Source organism: Accipiter gentilis, chromosome 10, assembly GCF_929443795.1.
Source record: "Accipiter gentilis chromosome 10, bAccGen1.1, whole genome shotgun sequence".
NCBI classification, from domain to species: domain Eukaryota; kingdom Metazoa; phylum Chordata; class Aves; order Accipitriformes; family Accipitridae; genus Astur; species Astur gentilis.
Genome location: NC_064889.1, coordinates 3,492,380 through 3,509,175, shown reverse-complemented (window position 1 = coordinate 3,509,175; position 16,796 = coordinate 3,492,380). Strand labels below are relative to the sequence as shown.

Genomic DNA, 16,796 nt, shown 5'->3' with positions numbered 1-16,796 from the left:
CCCCACATCATCAGCATCAGCAATTCCCCAAAACCCAGGTCCTGGAGCACAACTCAAGGTGGCACGTTCAGAAACGGAGAGGACTTTAGCTGCAAAATCCACCTGGGCTCTGGACCGTGTGTGTTGGCAATCTGTCCGTGCTCGATTTCATGGGTATCTGCGCTGGGTAATTGTATATCAAGTAATGAAGGCGTCATAACCGGCTTATTTGCATAGAAAGCAGAGGTACAAAAGCCGATCTTCCCATAATAGCAGCTGATAAGTGAATGGCAGGCATAATCAAGAGATTAATTGGCCCTCATGTGTTAATTATGCTAATTGGCACAGCTGCTCGTGTGTACAGTACGATGACTAATGGCTCTACATCACTGAGCTGGATGAAGAGGTTGGGGGGTCACTCAAAGCTGCTTGCTGCAGGGGCAGAGCTTGGTGAGCAGGGTCCCCTTGACATGGGGGTGATGCCCTGTGCACACCCGCTCTTGAACAGTGCAGCTGAACAAGCCGGGAGGGTTTTTTTAGCCTGAGTGGTTGTATTCGTATTGAATTTCTAATGGTGCTTTACACGGGTGCCCTGGGAAATGGGGTTCATTGGCTGAAGCATCTTCCTCCTGGTCTGCTAGGATCTGTGGGATGGGTTTGGGGTGGGGGTGACCTGCACCGTTTGCTTGTAGGGGAGATCGCAGCGCTGAGCTGGATGAGCAAAGCTCCCACCAGGACTGTGGGGGTGCACCCAAATTCCTGGCGGGATCCCCTTCCCTTGCTGGCCCATGCATTAGGCATTGGCTGTCATCTCCCTGAAGCGTGAATAATGCCACACGCACGCACGCCATCCTTTTCTGGCATGATCTCCATGTCCCAGCCTTGCCCCTGATATTTTTATGAGTGATGAATAAATGATACAACAAGAAAAACCTCTCCAGCGGCTCAAGCCCTCTTTATTAATTCAGCAAGCAGTGGATCAGCTCCAAACCCAGCTCATCCCTGTGCTGGGTTGGTGTCTTTTACCTCACAAGCTGGGTTTGCTCAAGGCGGCTCCTGCAGCTGAAGGCATCCAGGAGGATGGGAGGTGATGCTCATGCTGCCCGCAGCCCCATCACCCAGCCCAGCAGCAGGACATAGCACTGAAGGTCCACGGATTGATTCACTCAACCTCCCGTAAACCATCTCTATGGGGAACCAGGTCTACGTGGATGGGTGCCTGCACCCCACGCACCTTTGCTCCTGTTCCAAAGGGAGAGATGCAGCTCATCTAGAAACCCAAGGAGCCACATTCAGCCCGAGCCCCATGTGTCACGCTACCACAGCCCAAAGTTTCTCTGCTCAAAGATGGGTTTTTCGCACCTTGCAATAGCTCCAGCCAAAGGTTGACAGGTCGAAGCAGTGGGAGTGGGATGGTGGAAAATAAATTCAGACATGTGGGACCAAACACAGATGGGAGATTCACTGGCCTTAAAAGTCTGAACCTGTTGGGTAAGGAACAGCTTTTATTCTCATTTGGGTGCAAAAGAGATCAATAAGCAGCAAAAAAAAACAAAAACAAAAACAAAAACAAAAACAAAACATCCACCACATCCCAGCCCTCGTGCCGCAGCAAGTGCCGCATCCATCACTGTAATCTGTATTTAATAGCTCTGAAGGAATAGTCCTTTCCATCTGCAAAGTCCTCTGACTATAGATTTCCTCCAGCAATGAAGGACACTGGGGGTCATCTCCTTTTTGCTGCAGTAGTCTGTCCTTCCCTGGGCTAACAGGAGCTCGGGGTCTTTACTGAGTCCCTGCTAGAAGGGGAAGGTCAACGGCTGCGTGCGCCCCATCCACACTCCTTGGAAAGCCTTCAGTTGAGCAGGAGGAGTCCCACAGTGGAAGTCGTTGATCCATGCTGTAGGAAGCAGTATGACACTATCCCTTTGGGATGGGCCTTCTGTTGAATTTTTCACTTTTGTACACAACTTCACCAACTGAGAGAAGAAAAAGCATTTCCTTGTCGGGCACGGAAAAGAACTGCACCATCAGTACTTTTTCTCTAGATGGCTCATCTGAAGGCATCCATTTATTTGCCAGGGTGCTTTTTCACCAGAGTGTTAAATACTGTATCAATAGGGGAATTGAATACTTCTCTGGCACTGTATAAGCAACATCTCCTTACCTGAGATACCACATGCTTCTCTAAGGCTCATTAAGCAACACCAACCTCTCCTCAATGGTCCCAGAGAAAATCATGCTACCACTGAGCCCGCAGCGCGCCAGCTCAGATCCCGCTTGCAAAAGCATTGCCGGGGGGCTTTGTCTCACCCACCGTGAGTAATGATCGTAAAATGACATTGAAATGCCACCCGATCGTAAAATGACATTGAAACATCACCCCAATTCCCTCATCCCCATGCCACGCTTCGGCTGCGCATCCCAAAGAGAAACAAACCCCGCTTGGCTAACACAGGAAAAGAGGTGAATTGGAGTTTGAAAATGATATCGCTCATTAATTTTCCTGGCTGGAGACAACTTCTTAATGCCAGGTAGGGGTTTTTTAAGCAACATCACTGTTTCGTTTCAAATCTCTCTTAAACGACTTCTGAGTCACCGCGATAAATAGTCCCTGCACTTTCTTTCTGCATCAGATCCCTTATAACTGCTGATGGATAAATTGCTTGAGTTACCTGGGATAAATCATGCAGGATAGCCGAATCTGTAATTAAAATGTCTCTCAACCCCTCCATTAACTCTGACTTAGCGGGACCAGATGCATTGTGGCTGCAGGCAATAACCCACTTGGGACTGGGCTCCCAAAAATGGGCCCCTGGAGGAAGAAACTGGCTCTGAAAGTGCCAACTCCATGTGGTTCCTTCGGCAATACCACAGCACTCTTCATCCCCCATCAAAAGGACTTGGGAACCAGGATCAATGGCACAAGTGGAGAGTTTTTCAAGGCCTTTCTTTGCCGAAAAAGAGCTTTTGAGCGTGCCAGCACTTTGCATTGGCTCCTGCTTGCCCACAGAAAGCAGATTCCCCGAGCAGAGCTGGCACAGAGCTGGGTGATTTCACCATCCCAGTTGTTGCACTGGGAGGAAACAGAAGGCAAATAAGATAAAAACTAGTTGCTCACAACAAATCCTGAATTTTTAGACAATTTAAATCTTTTTTTTGGATGTTGCTTCCCACGAAAACCGACGAGCAGAGGTAGAAAGTGATTTTTAAAATTCCTTCTCCCTAAGATGAGCTCTCCCCCAGGCTCACAGCCTTGGCCTCGGGGCTTTGCTCCTTGCCTTCACCAGCTGAGCTGTAGGAAGACCCAGCCCCAGGGCTGTTTCTGGGCTCTGCTTTCCCTGGGAAAGTCAGATGCTATGTTTGTAGTGGCCTTAAAATCAGAAAGCAGCTCAGCCAGGTTGCTCTGAGCTTTCCGGCTGAATTTGGGTCTAGCCTGGTAATTTTGAGGCCAAGAATTGGGTATTTGGAGGCAGTGTCGGAGCCAGATCCTGCTCATCCTGATGAAAGGCACATCACCCCACAGAAACAAGCCCATGTAGAAAAACGGTGCTTCTTGCAAATCCTTCATCTCTGGAAAACACCGCTGACACACACTGCAGGACAGGGGCACCCATGGGTGCAGGGCAGCTCTTGGGTCCAACCCACCTTGCAGAGCATCCCTGCTGCCTGCAGGGACACGGCCCCATCCGTAAACCAGGGCAGGACAAGGGGACAACAGGGACAGGCAGCAATGCTGCCCCAGCGCTGCGGGGGCATCATCCATCCCATCCCATCCCATCCCATCCCATCCCATCCCATCCCATCCCATCCTCCATCCCATACTGTCCTCAGAGGGTGAGGCAGCAACAAGGCTCAGCATCTCTATCCTCCCCTCCCTCCGGAATTAGGTCAATAGAAGAAGCAGGAGCCCTTTATTTATTATTGATGGGGAAACCAAGCCACCATCGATCAGTGCTAGAGAGAGAATCATCCCAGCATTTTCTGAAATAAGCTGCCAAATGTTATTTTTTTGTTGTTTTTTTACCCGTCGAGGGTGTTCGGATGAACTCAGCCTCGCCTGCTCCCGGGAGGGATGAGAGCAAACATGAGCGAGCTCTGGCGGCTGAGCTGCTGCCAGCTCTCGGTACCGGATCCTTTGCACTCTGCAACCCTGTTAAATCCCATTTTCCCAGCTGCCAGGTTCGCCGTTATCTGGGAGCAGGTGGAGAAGGAAGTTGGGGATTTGGGGGAATGGAAAAAACCCCTCAGAACTGCGACATCATAGCCAGCCAGCCTCATCCCCGCCTGGGTCTCATCCACAGTGTTCATAAACCAGCGTGTTGGATTAAGGAGACATTGAAGAAGAGGGTGGATGGTTTCCTCCCCTAAAAAGACCCATCACCTGGACAGCCCCAGGATGGTACCTGGGGGCAAGGGGGACAACTAAGCTCCTCCTGGGGTGCTTTATCCCATCCCAAAGCACAGCGCATCCTCCCAGGGACAGCAGTGAGCAGAAGCTCACAGTTTGGGATGGCTCATAAGCCTGAGCCACCTAAGCAGTATTTTCCCTGGGCTGCCACAGCTTAATTATGATTTTTTCCCTTGCCACCCTCAAGATCTCCCTTCCCTGCATGGCCCAGGCTGTATTTTGCCAAAAAAAACCCCTCAAATCTGCCCAGAGAAATGCCCCCGAAAGCTCCTTGCTGGAGAAGAGATCCCCAGGGATGCTGGTACTACCTCAGGACCTTTAAGGATGTCCTGAACATGGGGACAACTCATCCCACTGGAGCTGGAGGTGGTTAATGGCTCCATTCCCCCAGCCCAGCGCCTGGGTGCTAAATAATATTAATGGTAGCTCCTGGCACCTCATTAAAAATTGCACCGGTGCTTAATTCAGGCTGTACATTAAAGCCCCTAAATGAAATCGCCATCCATCCCCTCCCTAATCTGAGTTTGATACTAGCACGCTTTCCCTTGTCTCGCTTTTAGAAATATTTTTCTATCGAAATGCAGAGCCTGGCTTCTTGCCCGGGGAAGGACAGCTAAAAGTAATCCTCTATGGGTGATTTAGGAAGGTCCCTTCCCCGCCAGCCCCCGTCAGACCCCGCTTGCATCCTATCGATGGGATTAACCAGCCCGAATTTTGGAGCAATCTCAGACAGATGACGACGTCCCTTGGGGATTTTGCTCTTTGTTCTGCTGCTCAAGGTATTAAAATAAAGAAGAGGGATGAGGGCAGGCATCGCTCCATCACTGGAGCGGTTTTCTCCCTGCGCTGGGTGATGGATGAGGGCAGCACGGTGCAAGGTGCTGTGGTGGCAGCAGGGGACCGAGGGACAGATGGGGCTGGGCTGAAAGGGAGACGTAAAGGTTTTGCTCCGGGAATTTTAATATCTAAACTAATTACAGCTAAAGCTGCATCCCAGAGACCACGCTGAGCCCAGAAAGCATTGTCCAAAACAACCCCCGAATTTATTTGTTCAAGGCACAAAAATCCCCTTTAGATTCTGGATTTTAAATAACGACGAAAACCAGCAGAAGAGCCAGAGGGGCACAGCAGGAACTTCTCCACCCACTGGAACGGGACCAGGGACGTGTCACCCTGTTCACCCCGGTGGCTTGGGTGCCCCCATGCACCCTGCAGGTACCCAGCAGCAGAGGAAGGACCCCCAGGACACACACAGGGGCAAAGACCCCCGATCCCATGAGAAACATGAGGGCTCGACCCCACGCACCAGCCAGGTTCATCCCCACCAGTGCTTTAGCCCTCAAAGCATCAGCTTTGTCACCATGGGGAGGACAGGTGGGGCTTCACCTGTCCGGCAGGTCCCCCTCCAAAGCCCTGCCTTTCAACCCCCCCCCCCAAAAAAAAAAAAGGGTTAATTTGAGGCAGGGGATAACCGCCCCGATGGGTTTTTGCATTTAAGGCAAAAATAAAAGTCCAGCGGGAACCACAGCGGTGCAACGTGAAAAAATAATCGTCCCCACGCGTCCCCGGAGAGGTGCATCCATCGGGGCTGAGAGCACCGGCTCTGTCCCCCCATCCCTGGGGGTTCCGCAGGTCCCATCCATCTTCCCGGAGCCTCCAGGGCTCCATCGGTCTCTCCCATGGACCTCACTGAGCCCATCATCCCTCTCAAGGCCTCTGGGCTTGGAAAGGGCACCGAAATTTGCCCTGGAAGGCACCTGGAAGGCGGCTGGCTCAGCTGTGGCCACACATGAGCAGGCACAGAGGGTGCCGGGGGGAACAGTCAACCCCAGTTGCTCTCAGCCCCACGCGGGGACAGACAGACGGACAGGGAAGAGCCTCCACCCAACGCACGCCATCCCTGGGAAGGATGGACCAGTCTTCGGGACTCACCGGGGATAAAGAGACGCAGCCTCTCTCCAGCCCCAGGGCGCCCCGAAGACACGGCCAGGGGAGGAGGAGGGTGATGGGGCCCGGGATGAAGGGTGGCAGCAGGTCTGTGCCCTCCCCAGGGGACCCGGAGCTCGTCCCCACTGGGGACATCTCGGCTGGTCCAGGGCACAAGGTGCTGCTTGGGGGGTGTCCCAGCTCCCATCAATCAATTTCTTGCTCGTTATCTGGGGAGAAAGCAAAAGACTAAATACAAATTGGCAAAGACATTCAAAAAGAATAATAATTCCCAGGTCTAAATTAATGAGTTAATTTGGTCACCGGTAGCTCTGGGCTCTCCCTGCCCTGGAAAACTGAGATCCCCACTCCCAGGGCTGATGCCAGCCTCAGGCAAATACAACCAAGCACACGTAGGTGTGTTTTTATCCCTCCATCCATCCTCCCGGCTAGAAACGCCCCCGCAGCTGGCAAACCCTGGGAGATGTTATTATTCAAGCTTTGTTTCTGCTGAAAAAGTGGTCGAGGAGCAAGCGGGAGATGTCTCGCACATCGGGTTAAGCAAACAGGCTGCATCAGGGGATGAAAAGCCAAGGGGCTGGGAAGCCGAGCACGGGCTGTGGCAGCTTGCGAGGGGGAGATAAGGGCAGGGAGGAGGAAAAAAAAAAAAGAGGAAAAGCTGAGTAGGTTCATGCTTTGCTAAAGGTGTGAAGGGGAAGGGAGAAAAGGCTTTTATAAACCTATTGGGGTGGGGGGGAAAACAGTATTAGAGAAAAAACAGGGCTGTTAATAAAAGAGGAAGGGAGGGTTAAATTAGCAGTGATTCACCAGCAGCGGAGGCCAAGCCTCTGCCTTTAATAAGAAAGGAAATAAATTAAAAGATTGAGATCTTGGGACAAGGATGAGTCGGGGAGGAGCGAGGCTGACCAGGCACGGAAAGTGCTGGAGCCCATCACTGGGCTGGGCTGGGTGATGGGCTGTTGGCAGCATCGAGCTGGGAGGTTGGAAGAAGATACCGAAAGGCAGAAACAGGAGCTGGGACTCCAATTCTCATGAACTTCCACCAGAAATTTGGTACCAGGCTGCTGGTGGGGAATTCTGCATGCGGAGGGATGAAGCTCATGCCTCCCTCTCCGCAAGGTGAGGACGGACCCCAGCAATTCCCCGCCTCTCAGCAAACTGATGGCAATGCTCAAAAAAAAAGACCCAAATTCCTCGCAATGACCCAGGTTGGTGGCATGAGGCTTTTCTCGGCCCTGAGCTGCCCAAGAAAAGGAAGGATAACAGAAGAAATGCCACGTCAGTGCTGTTGGTTGCATCGCTCCATTGCTGCTGGGAGATACAAGTGATGGCCAGGGAAAGCACAACCCAAATTGGAGTGGAAATGGATGCTGGGAAATAATTGATCTGGGAAAATTTGATTGAAAACTGGGGAAAAATAATGAAAAAAATTGAAAAAATGGGGGGGTGGGGGGGGGGTGGGGGGGGAAACAACCCCAAAACCCAATGACGGATGATGGAGATGCTCAGATCTTAGTGTAAAGCATCTATTGCATCATCCCCAGTGTGCTTAGGAAGAAACTTTCATCATGAGGCAGCTCATGGTCCTACACCACTGCCTGGCAAACGCACTCACCGTCTTTGCTCTCCGCGCTCTTTAGCGGCTGCAGAGCTGCAAAAAGCAAAACAGCACATGGTCAGTCCCCACCGTGCGGGATGGGGGGCTTGCAAGGGAACGCCTCCCCAGCGGAAACAGCCAAGAGCCCCGTTTTGGGGAACCCACCCCAATAATTGCACCCACCAATTTTCATCGCAAACAAACCCCCGGTCCCTAAATTTCCCCAGCAGCGAAGGAGCCGGCATTCCAAGCAGGCTTGCTCCTGCACCAGCAGATAAAGGCAATCACTGGGCATATAATTAACCCGTTTGATGACAGCAGAGCACCACGAGTGCTTTTTTATTAAGAGATAGGATGGCTTATCAGGAGGCTGCCAGCCTGAGGGGGTACGTCGAAGAACGGGCGAGCACGGGAGGGCTGAGCACCGATGGAGGGTGCAAAGCACACCGGGGTGCTTGCTCGCGTAGGGGACGGTGGCACAAGCACACGCTATAATGCACTCACATATATAATAAGCAAGCATCATGCACCCACCTGTCTTGGGTTCTTCCCCCTCCTCATCCTGCTCCTCTGTCCCTGCAGAAGAGCAAGCCAAAGAGTGTGAAGCATCTGCCAGGCTCCACCCCAGTGCTCACCCTGAATCCCATCTCCCCGGGCAGCCGGTTTTGATGAATTCCCCTTGGATCGCCACCATCCCCGGCTGCTCAGAGCCCCCTACAATCACCCCATATCCCGGGGTCTGCTCGGGACCAGTCGCTGCCGAGCTGCTGGTGATGCTCGGGGAGGAGGTGGCTGGTACCCACCTGGACCCCCCTCCAGCACCCCACGGCGGGTATTTTCCCCAGGACAAGGCTGTGGCAGGGTGGCACATCCCTTACAAACAAAGCCGAAAAAGCCACAGCTCCGGGTGACGCAGCGCAGCCGCTTGCCTCCCTATTTATAGCGCAGCTGCCATCTGGAGCGGCGCTCGGTGAGGGGCTTAGCCAGGACACCACGGATCCCCCGATGCCTCTGGGATACCCCATCGGCACCGAGAGACGAGCATCCCCTTCTCCATCCCGCAACACCCACCAGGCTGCCACCCCGTCTTGGAGCCCAGGAGCTTTGCAACCCAAGGGTAAGACCTGCCACAATGCAGTTCCCGGCCAGAAAGACCAGCAAAAATCACTGCTCCTGCCTCCTGCGGCTGCCAGGCTCACGGGCAGGGTCCCTGCCTGGTTTCTGGCTGACCAAGAGCCGCAGCAAAAGGTTATTGCTAAGGGCGTGCAGCCGTTGGTGCAAAACATCACAGACTGGGAGCTGTGTCTTGATGCTAAAGGACTGAGGTCAGCTGGCGCGGGGCCACTGCTGAGTGTCACGGCACTGCGTATCCCCTGGCCAAGGCGAAAATACTGTGTTACAGAGGAGGGAAAAAAACAAAACAAAACAAAACATATTTTTTTCTATGTATCCCCTGCAGATGATTCCCTGGGATCTGCCAGGGGAAAACCCTCTCGGTCCCTACCGCTGAGGACACCTGACAGCCAGGCATCGTCGTGGCATCTGTACCGACGTCCTTCCTGGCAGAGAGAGGGGGAGCAAAGCGGGAGCCCCTGGGGCTGGAGCCTGCGGGTCCCGGCCCCGCAGCACAATGCTGGCAGGGAAAGGCTTTGGCAGAGCGGAGGCAGTGAGAGAAAACAAAAGGGGAACGCCAGCAAAGCTGCTTCTGCAGCCATTTTCGGAGCACGGCAGCTTTTTTAAAGCAACAAAGCCCCCCTTTTTGTGAAAACACCTCTCTATAATAAAAAAAAAAAACAAAAACCAGGAGACAGATGCAGAAAACAAGAGCATGGAGCATCTCTCTCATGCTATTTTAGTGTGTCAAAGCACTTGCGGCACAGTGGCAAGTGCTAGAAGCACCTTCTCAGAGATGCTCCACGCACGCCCGGTTGTGGGTACCAGACACGCAGAGGATGCTCAGAGGAGGAAGGTGAAAGGCAGGGACACGCTGGGTGGCAGGTAAACCAGGTGTATGTTTGAAATAGCTGCCTGGAGCGATGCACGAGCACGGGGTCTCTGGCACGGATCTGCTGGTGCCTGCCAACCCCAGAAGCTCCAAGAGATGCCACCACCAAGGCAAATCCATGCCGGTTAAAATTTGCCCGAGCTCCCCCCATCCATCACCCTCCGTCACCCGCTGCAAAGCCCATCCCCTTTGGGGAGAGGTAGCTGCCGTATTACCTGCATTCTCCTCTTCCTCACAGCTCTGGCGGATTTTCTTCTGGCACACGTATGCCAGGACGGCGAGCAGCCCCACGACGCAGATGGCGAGTCCCACCGTCACCCAGAGAGCCACTGTGGGGAAGGCGAGGTGTTGGCCTTGCAGGGGGAGGAAAGAGAAATACCACCACGGTGAGCACCACTGCCCGACCTGGTGGGGACCACCAGGGCTTGGGGGATATCTCCCAGAGTGCTGGGAATCAGACTTTTTCCCATAATATTGCTCTTTCTTCAAATAAAGTCTTGACCCAAACCCTGTCGTCCCCCCCCAGACATCACCCCAAGGCTGAGCATTTGCTCGCATGCTTGGGAGCCCGTCCAAAAGCCACCCCTCTGTCCCCAACCAGCAGCATCCACACAAGTTTTTCTGCAAGAGTTTGGTGCATCCAGCCAAAAAGTTTATGCTCCACCAGGGACCCACCTTCCCAACCCAGCAAGTGCCGTACCAAGCGTAATTAAACACTAATTAACGCTACCGGGGAGCGCACAAGGTTATAAAGAGCTCCAGGCGAGCAGCGGGAGGAGCTCAGAGCGAAGCAGCGAGGCTGAATGTGTTTGACGAGCTCCTCCAGCCTGTATTTCCCAAGTAGAATTGTTGCAGCTGGGATGGAGAACCCCGAATCAAGAGCATCCCACGGCCATGTGCTGAGAAGACAACTACCGTGCCCTGTGCTGGCTTTCTGGGGTGGTTTAGGTTGGAACGGGGCAACTAGCAAAGCTAGAGACTAAGAACTAGGGATGCTGGTTCTAGCTGGCATGGGGTGACAGGGGAGGACAGCACAGCCTCAAGTCACCCTTGTAGGTCCATGGGGAGAGAGGTAGAGCGGAGATATGGCGTAGCAACCCCCAGGGTGGCTCTGGGCCACAGGAGGGAACTCAGTGCCACCACGGTCACCTTCTTCAGACAGATCCCATCCCTCACTTCTCCCAATTTTGGCCCTCGCTGGCTCACCCGTGATGGTGACGGAAGCTTGGGTCTCCTGCTGCAGCACCGGGTTTCGCACCAGGCAGGAGTAGGTGCTGCTGGGCTCCACCAGCACCTGGAGGACGCTGTGTACGTCAAAGAGACCTTCTTCATTGGCCACCTGGGACGTGGTGACGTTTTCTGTGATGTTAGCACCCTGGCTGTCCTGCCAGAGGACGCTGGCCTCAGGGTAGCCACGGGAAGCGTGGCAAGTCACAGCTGCCAAATCTCCTGGCTTCAAGTCCTTGTTGGGCTCCAGGTTCATATTGGGCTTGGAGTAGGGAGCTGCAAGGGAGAGGAGAGCTGGCATGACGCAATGGAGAAGATCAAAGGATCAGGATCTGGAGCAACCCAATGAGGTTGGACAAGCCCCAGGACAGACTCTTCCAGCTGATAAGGCCAACCAGCTGAAGCTTCCCCAGCTTTGGTTCATTTACGGCCATGCTTCCAGGTGGCCTCTCAACTGAGCGCCTCTCCGTCATGGGAGGGAATGGACTGCACCCCCCACCAGCAATATTTTGGGGAGATGCGGCTGGTTGGTCTCTAACAGAGACCTGACTTTATGGGGAAACCACAGCAAGGGTGGAGAGAGAAAGAGACTCCACAAAGGAGCAAAGCATGATGGAGAACCCTTCTCTTTGGGGAGACGCATAGGGACACCCCAACTCTCCATCTCTCACCTGCCACCTGCAACGTCACAGCCGCGCTGCTGTAGTCCCGGACCCGGACGAAGCAGGTGAAGCTGCCCTCATCCGAGATCTCCACGCGTCGGAGGAGCAGCGAGACATTGCCCTGGACCAGCTGGTCATAGAAGAGGGCCGTACGGTTGGCGTAGCCCCCACCCTGGTCTGCCAGCTGGTCCCGGCCACCGGAGAAGCTGTGGACCAGGCGCTTGGTGTCTGTCAGCTGCCAGATGAGGCTCAGGTCATCGAGGCTGAAGTTGGCCTCGGGGGAGAAGGAGCAGCGCAGGGTGGCATCTCGGCCGAAAAGAGCCACCACGGGCTCATCCGGGACCTGGATCTCCATAGCACCTGCAGGAGGGTGGCAAGGGCAAAAGCACGCGGTGGTGAGACCCTGCAGAAGCATCTCCTTAATTCTCCATCTGGATAACATCTAAGCAAATCGAGGGATGCCCATGGGAGGACCCCTTGGCAGGTGGCATCTCAGGACCCTCCCCAGCACCAACGCCCAGCCAAGCCCACCCTTCTGTGGGGCAGCGAGACAGCCCCACATCCAGCACCAAACCTGGGGGATCCCTGTCCTCAGCTGCCAGCTGCACCCACAGGCACCCAAACCTGCACCCACCCAGGACACGCAGCCTGGTTTCTCCCCACGGGGAGAGGAGGTTGGTGGGTGACAGCAGCAGGGACACGGGACGAGCCAGCTCTAGATGGCACCAGTGCTCCAGCGCGATGCCAACCGGCATGCCACGGCAAGATGCCAACCTCGTCCCAGTACCGCAGCACGATGCCGACCACGTCGCCCAGCCACGGCAGGATGCCAACCCTGCCGTTCCATCAGGGAGCAATGCCAATCATGCCGGGGTTGCCGGACCCTCCGCACGCGGAGCTGGTCCTGGGGTGCCTGTTGGCAGCGAGCAGCGATGTCCCCCAAAGCAGACCTGGGGCACCATCAGCGCTTCATTCACCAATTCCCCCCAACCCCAAAATGGGGAGGAAAAGGGGAAAAAAAAATCTCACCTTGGACCATTTGCTTTATATTCTGACCTCAACACCGTCGCAGAACACGGCAAAGCCATTACCTGCAGCAACTACCTCCTTGGGGACGAGGGCGGCAACGTGACATTAAATTTTAAGCAAGAGCCTGAATGGGGAGGATGAGGAGCGGCGGGAAGAAGCTGGGCTGGAGGAGACCTGCCAGGGGCTGCAGACGGGCAGACAGGCAGGAGAAGAGCACTCGGACAGCCTGCCTGGCTCTTGGCAGACTCGAGAGCGTCACGTCTCCCTCCGGCTAATAATAAATGCCAGCAGGTTTTGGGAACGCTACCCAGCCTGGCCGAAATTGCTGCTAGCTTCTGGGCATCCCAAGAGGATTCAGTCCCGATGTCTCTCCCAGGTTGAGGTGCTGCAACCTTGGGGGGGGGGGGCAGGAGCTGCAGCCCATGGGGACAGACCCAGATAAGTCAGAAACCTTCAGGAAACCATCCCACGGTTTCGCCGTTCAGCTGTAGCACACGGGACGCGGCGTCCCCTGCTACAAGGGGGGGCCCGCGTGTACCAGAAGCCATCACACCCATGGGGTGATGCCCTGGGTAGCTGGAGGACCACGAAAACAGGAGAAACACCTTGTGGGCACTGCCACCAGGAACCACGGCTCAAAGGCAGCTCTGTTGGGATGAATGTGGCATTCAGGACATCTCCTTCAGGGTGGTGACGCATGGACCACGCAAAACCCCCTCCAGCCCCGCTCACCTGCCAGGCTGAGCGCCAGCGCTCCCAGTGCAAGCAGCGGGCAGAGCATCCTTGGGGTGAGCAAAGCCTGGGTAAGAAAGCAGAAGCGAGCACGGCCCCGGGCGTCCTTCTCACGGGGAGTCTTTTCTCTCGTATCAAGTGCCCTGAGCTGGGGAAAAAATACAAAAAAAACCACTAAGATGGTGTTGGGAACCAGGGGCAGAGAGCGGGAGAGGACAAGAGACTGGCATCCCCCAGGCATCAGGATCCCATGCCAGCCATCCCCTCCGGCTGCCACGCGGCAACCAGAGCACCCACCCCATCGTAAAACACAGGAGGGGGTTTGCCTCCAGCCTGGCACCGGCCAAGGGACGGGTTCATCCCCTGCATCAGGGACGTGAGGGACCCGGAGGCAGCTCTTGTGCCGGCAGCACTGGCTGGTGCTCAGGGAAGCCACGTGAGCTTCTTCCCCTCCTCACTGCTTCTCCTCCCCTTTTGTTCCTTTCTTTCCCAGCTTTTCCCCACAGGGTTGGGCTGTTACATCCCTGTCCTCCAAGAGGAGGCAACTCGCTCCCTGTATCCAAAATGGCTAAAAACCAAACAGAAGAGGTTTGCGGATTCCCGCCTCTGCCAGCGGCTTGAGGGCTGAGAGGTTCATCCCTGCTTGTGGCAGGAAAGTCTCCGGCACGAGGCTGCCCCGAAAAATGGGGAATAAAACCAGAGCATCTTAAAGCTGGATGGGGGGAGAGGCAATGGCAAGCTGCCCGGCACCTCTGGCTACCGTGGCTTGCTTCCCAAGCATCCCTCCCGAGCCGTGCCAAGAGCTCATCAGGCCCCTCGTGACCCGCGTTCCTTCCTCGTAGCATAAACGAGATGCAGATATCGCAGCCGGTATCATCGCTGCCGTGTCCCATCCCTGTCCCAGCACATCCCAGAACCCCGCTGCTCTACACTGAGCCTTTAGCACCGACAGTTTTCAGTGCAATGGCCGTATTCACAATAAATCAGTGTTGCGGCACTGATTTCCCGGGGTGCAGCGGGAACAACTTCAGCCGTCAGCGCTTTCCTCCTTAAATCCCCATTGATCAGGGAAATGGCAGCCCCGAAGCTCTCCTCAGCTCAGCTCCCACAGGGAAAACTGAGGCATAGCGGGGAAGCTGAAGCACAGGGGTGGGGGGTGGGGAAACTGAGGCACAGCTCTGCCCCAAGAGCTCTGAGGGACCATCCCCTCTCCTTCCCTCCCAAGCGTGAGGCTCCTTTGGGGAAAACAAATAATTCGTCTTCCCCCGATTCTCGCCTTTTCCCAAGCAGACGAGCCTGGAGCCAGTCCTATGCCAAACCCCAGGCAGCCGGGAAGGGAGGGAGCTGTGGTGAGAGAGGGTGACGGGGCATCGCTCAGCTGCCTGGGCAAGGGAAACCGTGACTCATCTCCCTCACGCTGGCCCTTGGAGCTCTTTCCTTTTCCTGGTGATGCTAAAATAAATTATATTTTGTAGGTTTCGTGACCTACAAGTCCTGCCGGACCATCTCAGAGGTGTCACAGGAAGGGGACACCCACGTCCCCAACCCTCCTTCTGCAGTCAGGAGTCTTTCGGTGGGTCTCTTGCCTTTCCGTGACTCAGTTTCCCCATCCCTGCAGCGTAAGCCCCAGCTGAAGGATGGGCTCTGCCCCGGCCCTGAGCTTTCATTGCAAGTCGGGATATAACGAACCCCACAAACACATCCCTTGGAAGAGGGATGCTCTCGTCCACGGCAAGCCAGGATGGCTGAACCCTCCAGAAACCCATGGAATAATTAAATCCCTTGTTGCAGCGGGACCCCAGGGACCATGCATCACCCATTCCCCATTTCATATTTACTATCATACAGCTAAACCACTGCATTTTTACAATACCCAGATTATCAGCTGCCAAATTATCACCCTGAGATAGCTGGAGGTGTAAAGAAAACATCTGCTGGTCCAAGAAGTCCTCACCCACCGGTCCGGGTTGGTCCCAGCTTTTGCAGGTGCCTGGGCTGAGCCCCCCGCTTTGCTCCTCTTCTACCCCAGGCTTTGTGATAGTAAAGAGCCCAGCTCCGCTCCAGACTATTTTTAGTCCTCGCTTAACTTCTCGGCGTGCAGCAGAAGCTCCCCGCTCGCAAGGCAGGACCCTGCGGAGAAGCAGGGCACGGCCTGCGAAGGAGCGGTGGAAAGATGGGGTGCCAGGCAGGGATTTGGGGTGCGATATTTGGCGGTAGAAAGGAAGGGATGGGTTATCCTTTTGCTCAACCCGGGGAAAAAGGGAACAATCACTTCCTCTCGGAGCCGGTTGTTTGGTTGGGTTTTTTTGTCCCACGGCTGGGGTGGGGTTTAGCTCTATACATTAAATATGGCATTTTAAATCGGCTGGATTTATAAGCAGCCGGGGACGCTTCCTTCCCTACATCCGCACGGGGGACACCGCCTGCCCCCCGAGAGCCCCCCGCAACGACAGTGACGGGACCCCCCCTCCCCAACACCCACCGGGGCTCCCCGAACCCACCCCGCCTCGGGCACCGGCTCTACCCGGCTCTTCCACGCCGCCCCGGTGGATCCCGGCTCGGTAAAAACCTCATTCATTTCGCCCCCTACGGAACAACGCCCGGATTACCGAACACACACACACACGCACGCACACGCCGAGAGCCGCGGGCGCGGGCGCGGGAACTTACCGGGAAGGCGGCGCGGGACGGGCGGGAACGCGCGCGCTCCGCCGCGGGCGGGCCGGGGCGGGGGCGGCGACCCCGCGCCCTGATTGGCTGAGGCCGCTTCCTGCCGGGTTCCCGCCGGCGCCAGAGGAGGAGGAGGAGGAGGAGGAGGAGGAGCGGCGGCGGCGGCGGGGCCGGCCCGGCCCGGCCCGGCCCGGGTGGGGTTGGGGTACACGGGGCCGGGGAGCACCAAGGCAGGGAGATTGGGGTGCCCAGAGCCTGGGAGGAACCAGGAGGGTCGAGCCACGTCCTGTGGGAAAACCCAAAAAAAAGCAGCTGGAGTTTCCCCTGTGGAGACGAAGGCCGCTTCCCAGGGGAATACCCTGGGTAATGTTGCAAAGATTTTGATAAAGAGATCAAAATTTAATCACGTAGAAGAGTGAGGTTTGATTAAGAAGTAGAATTGTGGAGCATAATGTATAGGATTGTTAAGTTTGAGATGTAGCCAGAGAAACTTTAGGAAGGGTGTTATGTGTGGCTATAGGAACCTTAATATCGTTG

The 16,796-nt window shown here is 55.3% G+C and overlaps 1 protein-coding gene across 3 annotated transcripts; it reads right to left on the bottom strand.

The window, feature by feature from the left end:
* Nucleotides 1-5,430: 5,430 nt before the first annotated feature.
* CD276 (CD276 molecule) lies at nt 5,431-16,318 on the bottom strand. 3 transcript variants are annotated; one of them, XM_049812388.1, is made up of 8 exons: nt 16,260-16,318; nt 13,590-13,737; nt 11,838-12,188; nt 11,146-11,442; nt 10,155-10,292; nt 8,469-8,510; nt 7,953-7,988; nt 5,431-6,546 (listed from the first exon to the last, which is right to left on the bottom strand). In XM_049812388.1, exons 2-8 carry the CDS (start codon nt 13,636-13,638, stop codon nt 6,524-6,526), a joined length of 936 nt encoding a protein of 311 aa, XP_049668345.1. In that variant the 5' UTR covers nt 13,639-13,737; nt 16,260-16,318; the 3' UTR covers nt 5,431-6,523. The 3 variants fall into 3 exon arrangements, with proteins under 3 accessions (XP_049668345.1, XP_049668346.1, XP_049668344.1); XM_049812389.1 differs by lacking the exon at nt 16,260-16,318 and adding an exon at nt 15,548-15,825; XM_049812387.1 differs by lacking the exon at nt 16,260-16,318 and adding an exon at nt 15,544-15,824.
* Nucleotides 16,319-16,796: the final 478 nt, after the last annotated feature.

What these genes read in the sequence shown, in the direction of transcription:
- CD276 (XM_049812388.1), bottom strand. Translation starts at nt 13,638, where the DNA reads ATGCTCTGCCCGCTGCTTGCACTGGGAGCGCTGGCGCTCAGCCTGGCA. An exon ending in TGAGGAAGAGGAGAATGCAG is followed by an intron (nt 8,511 to 10,154) that starts GTAATACGGCAG and finishes GCTCTTCTGCAG; the next exon opens with GGACAGAGGAGCAGGATGAG. An exon ending in GGGGGAAGAACCCAAGACAG is followed by an intron (nt 7,989 to 8,468) that starts GTGGGTGCATGA and finishes TGCTTTTTGCAG; the next exon opens with CTCTGCAGCCGCTAAAGAGC.